Source organism: Oratosquilla oratoria, chromosome 18, assembly GCF_046742065.1.
Source record: "Oratosquilla oratoria isolate Oo_2021 chromosome 18, ASM4674206v1, whole genome shotgun sequence".
Taxonomy (NCBI): domain Eukaryota; kingdom Metazoa; phylum Arthropoda; class Malacostraca; order Stomatopoda; family Squillidae; genus Oratosquilla; species Oratosquilla oratoria.
Window position 1 is genome coordinate 41,540,026 of NC_134794.1, and position 4,208 is coordinate 41,544,233.

Here is a 4,208-nt window from a genome sequence, read left to right on the forward strand (position 1 = left end):
CTCCTGTGGTGGATGAGACCTTTCCATCATAATATGTGTGATTTTATAAAGGGAGTGGCAGCAACTGACTATGTGGCAACCCTTCTTGGCCTGGTCAGTAGTTGGCCCACCATTGTGGTGTTTCTGGATTTGGAAAAAGCATTTGATTTAGCAAGTGCTCCTGCCATTCTTGCACTCTTGACTGCCAAAGGGTTCCAAGACTCCTGTCTTGGGTTGCAGACTACCTTGTGGACAGCGTGGAGAGAGTACGCTTCCAGGGACACCTATCCTCATACCACTGGATGGAAAATGGGACCCTGCAGATGGGCATTCTTAGTCCTACTCTCTTCAACGTGCTCATGGCAAACCTGGCTCCCCATGTACTCGGGTAGGATGCTTGCCTCCTCTATTATATGGACGATCTCGTGATGGTGGTAACTGGGGGCAGCTTTCTCCTTCACAGGGCCCAGCAAGCACTCAGTCGCCTCTCCCAGGAATGTGAATGGCTTAGACTGAAGATCTCGATGGCCGAGCAATGGGTCTGATAACAAAATTAACGCCCCCATTATACTCTTCAAGGCGACATCCACCCCTAGGTACCCAACTATTAATACTTGGGTATCTGGATCAACGCCAGGCTCTTCTTCGCTCCGGAGGTCAGGTACTTCCAAGAAGCCACGAAGACGAGATGAAATTTCCTTAGAGCCATGCTGAGACCTCGACTGGGTGTCGAACACAAGGTCCTCCAGACGTATTATATCGCTATGGTCTCTCCACAGACCAGTGTAGTGAATCTTAAAGGGCCCCATTCACGACAACGATTTTCAACCCCAACCCAGATTTCGAACATGGTCGGGGTTGGAGTTGTGGTTGGCGGCTTCGCCACTCACTGCAACAACCAATTGTCCAATTTTTCGCAGTTGATCCGCAGTTCTATTGTGATAAGATGTCTGATCTCGACTCTGACGATCTGTTTAATATTGCTGTTCTTTTAAAGGCAGATAGAAAGTGCAAAAAAAAAGTCAAAGTGGTGTAAGTCTTGGCTTCAAAAAAGAAACAAGCTATCCCATAATCAATTATTGGAGGAACTGAGACTAGAGCCTAAAGACTATATTAACTATTTAAGAATGGATGAATCTACATTTTTAGAACTTCTGTCCTTGGTAACACCAATCATAAAAAAACAGGATACGATGATGAGGAAGGTTATTACACCTCATGAACGTCTCGTATGTACATTACGATTCCTAGCAACGGAGGTCATATGAAGACCTCAAATTTTCTTCACTCATATCGCCCCAAGCACTAGGAAGAATAATTCCTGAGACCTGTGATGCAATTTATAATGTTCTTAAGAAGGATTATATAAAGGTAAAGATTAATATTCAATTTTATTGACTAGATTATTAAAAGGTAATTTATTACCTTGGCTCACATAGAATTTTTTTTTCTTGCTTTAAGTACCTAAAATGGGTCTTTGTAAGTCAATTTGCAAGAATGCACTTTCCATGTAACATAACAACCTAACCTAACGTTATTCATAGCTTAAAATATCCGAAATAATCCAGCAGAGCATTGCAAATAAAGTTTTCTTTTGACTTGTATATATAGTAAAATGGGCACACATGATCACAAAAATCAACCTTATGTGTTTCTTGTTTTACCTTCTATCAACAATAATTTTTATTTTAAATTATTGAATAATAAACTTTATAGGATCGGGAAAATGCCTATAGGATCCATTTTCGGTGATTTTGGATAAATCTGGATGAATTAAATGATTTTAGCTTAAAGGTTAAAGCCTGTTTTAGGTCTTGAGTAGCTCCGAATGTGCTCTTACTACCTTCAAGGGTTAAAACCTGTTTTTGGTCTAATTTTGGACGAAAAAATTATAATAGATTGTCTTTTTTTCAGCTTCCCAGGACTGAAGAGGAATGGAAGGCAATTAGCAATGAATTCGAACACAGATGGAACTTTGCAAACTGCTGTGGATCCCTAGATGGCAAGCACATATCAATCATTCCTCCAACTGGTTCTGGTTCATTCTACTGGAACTATAAAGGCTTTAATAGTATTGTATTATTAGGCCTTGCAAATGCAAGCTATGAATTTCTGATGTGCGATGTTGGGACCAATGGTCGTGTATCTGATGGCGGAGTGTTAGAAAATACCAAATTTGGTGAACGGCTTGCTGCTGGAAAACTTAATCTACCACAACCAAGTGCTCCAGCTAATAGCTCAAAAAGTCTACCTTATGTTTTCATTGGAGACGAGGCATTCGCTTTGAGGACAGATTTTCTCAAGCCTTTTGCTGCAAAGGAGCTAACACAAGAACGCCGTTTTTTCAGCTACAGATTATCCAGAGCACGGCGAGTAATCGAAAATGTTTTCGGCATAATGAGTTCGCGATTCGGAATCTTTTCAAAGCCAATAAATTTGAACATTAAGAGCATCGAAAAGGTTGTCCTAACTTGTTGCGTCTTGCATAACTACTTAAGACGCAAATGTTGCAGTACTTATCTCCCTCAAGAGGATCTAGATTGCGAATCCCAAGGCAGAACGCCCCCTGAGGCCACCATGGTTGAGTTACAAAGAGGTCATGCAAGAAATTCTTCACAAGATGCAAAAGAAGTGCGTAATCAATTTCTGTCCTATTTTCTAGAGGAAGGGGCTGTCCCTTGGCAAACAAATAGAATGTAGCTAATTTGCATATGCTTTAAATAGATAAAAAATATATAGCAATTTTAAAATTTATCTTTTTTTTCAAGCCTTTTAATCCTGCCTTTTTTAATAAGATTTTAAGAATGGAAAGTTTTGTCCTGTGATATATATATTTTTAATAACTACCCTGAAGATGACAGTTTTAGTCATTCTTTTTCTTCAAATTGAACATCTGTTACCAGCCTATTTGGCCTACAATGGGGCTAATTAGTGTTGCCCTAATTGCTATGATAAAAATAATAATAATAATTGTCAACAGTGGGTCATTCACTAATTGTGATGCTATTTATAGTCATTAGAAAGGACATTAAAAGACGTAAGAAAAAAATAGAATTTTAATCCTTGAAATTGGCTAAATATGAAAATACTTAAAAAAATAAAAAGAATATTAATCCTTGAAATTTGCGAAGAATGTGGCTATGGAGCCTTGGTCCTCTTGTGGCTGAGAAAATGAAGGAGAAGGAGTAGGAGTCGCTACATTAGAATACTGATTAATGTGAGAAAATGAAGGAGGAGTAGTAGTCGCCACATTTAATCCTTGAAATTTGCTAAGTATGAAAAGACGTAAGAAAATAACAGAATTTTAATCCTTGAAATTTGCTAAGTATGAAAATACTTAAGAAAAAAAAAAGAATATTAATCCTTGAAATTTGCGAAGAATGTGGCTATGGAGCCTTGGTCCTCTTGTGGCTGAGAAAATGAAGGAGAAGGAGTAGGAGGCGCTACATTAGAATACTGATTAATGTGAGAAAATGAAGGAGAAGGAGTAGGAGTCGCCACATTAGAATACTGACTAATGTGATAAAATGATGGAGGAGGAGTATGCACATTAGAATATTCATTAATTTGGCCAATTCTGGCCTTATACATGACGTTGGCCACCCTCACTACATCATGGGCCGTGTCAATTGGGAGATTGTTCATCACATTCGCCCAAGATCGGGCGTATAAATCAAACGTTGTTTCAGCTTTGTTAGTTTCGAGCCGCTTCTCCAGTAAATTGTAGACCCTATTTTGGACTGCCGATGCCGTCCTCTTCTTTTTCGAACTTGGGTCTTCAGCTGGTGAGCAGACGGGGGTCGATACCCTGCAGGACCCACTTGAAGACTCTTCCTCAACCTCCTGATCCTAAAATAAAATAAAAAATAATATATAGGTTTACATAAATATATTATGGAAGTACGAAATTGGGGGGGGGGGCTAAATGTAGGTGGGTGAAAGGTTTATGTAGGTTATTGAAAGGTTTATGTGAAATTTTCACTGTTTCTAATATGTTCTCATTTGGATTTCAGTATAAATTGAAATATTTTTAAAGAATACTTACAACTTGCTCACATGAATCTTCTATAGTTGACGATCCTTTCTTTGGACTTTCTTGGTCCTTGAGAAATAGTAGTAACTCATAATACCAAAGTGATGGTACATAAGATTCCTCCGTTCCACTCCCAGATTTGTTTTAACTTTCTACTTTTCTGCACTCCTTCCTCCATACAGTTCTTAAGGAGACA

The 4,208-nt window shown here is 38.8% G+C and overlaps 1 protein-coding gene across 1 annotated transcript; it reads left to right on the forward strand.

Moving 5' to 3' along the window:
* Nucleotides 1-925: 925 nt before the first annotated feature.
* Nucleotides 926-2,679, forward strand: LOC143034847 (uncharacterized). Its single transcript, XM_076201191.1, has 2 exons — nt 926-976; nt 1,894-2,679. The coding sequence occupies exons 1-2, from the start codon at nt 926-928 to the stop codon at nt 2,677-2,679; spliced, it is 837 nt and encodes a 278-aa protein (XP_076057306.1).
* Nucleotides 2,680-4,208: the final 1,529 nt, after the last annotated feature.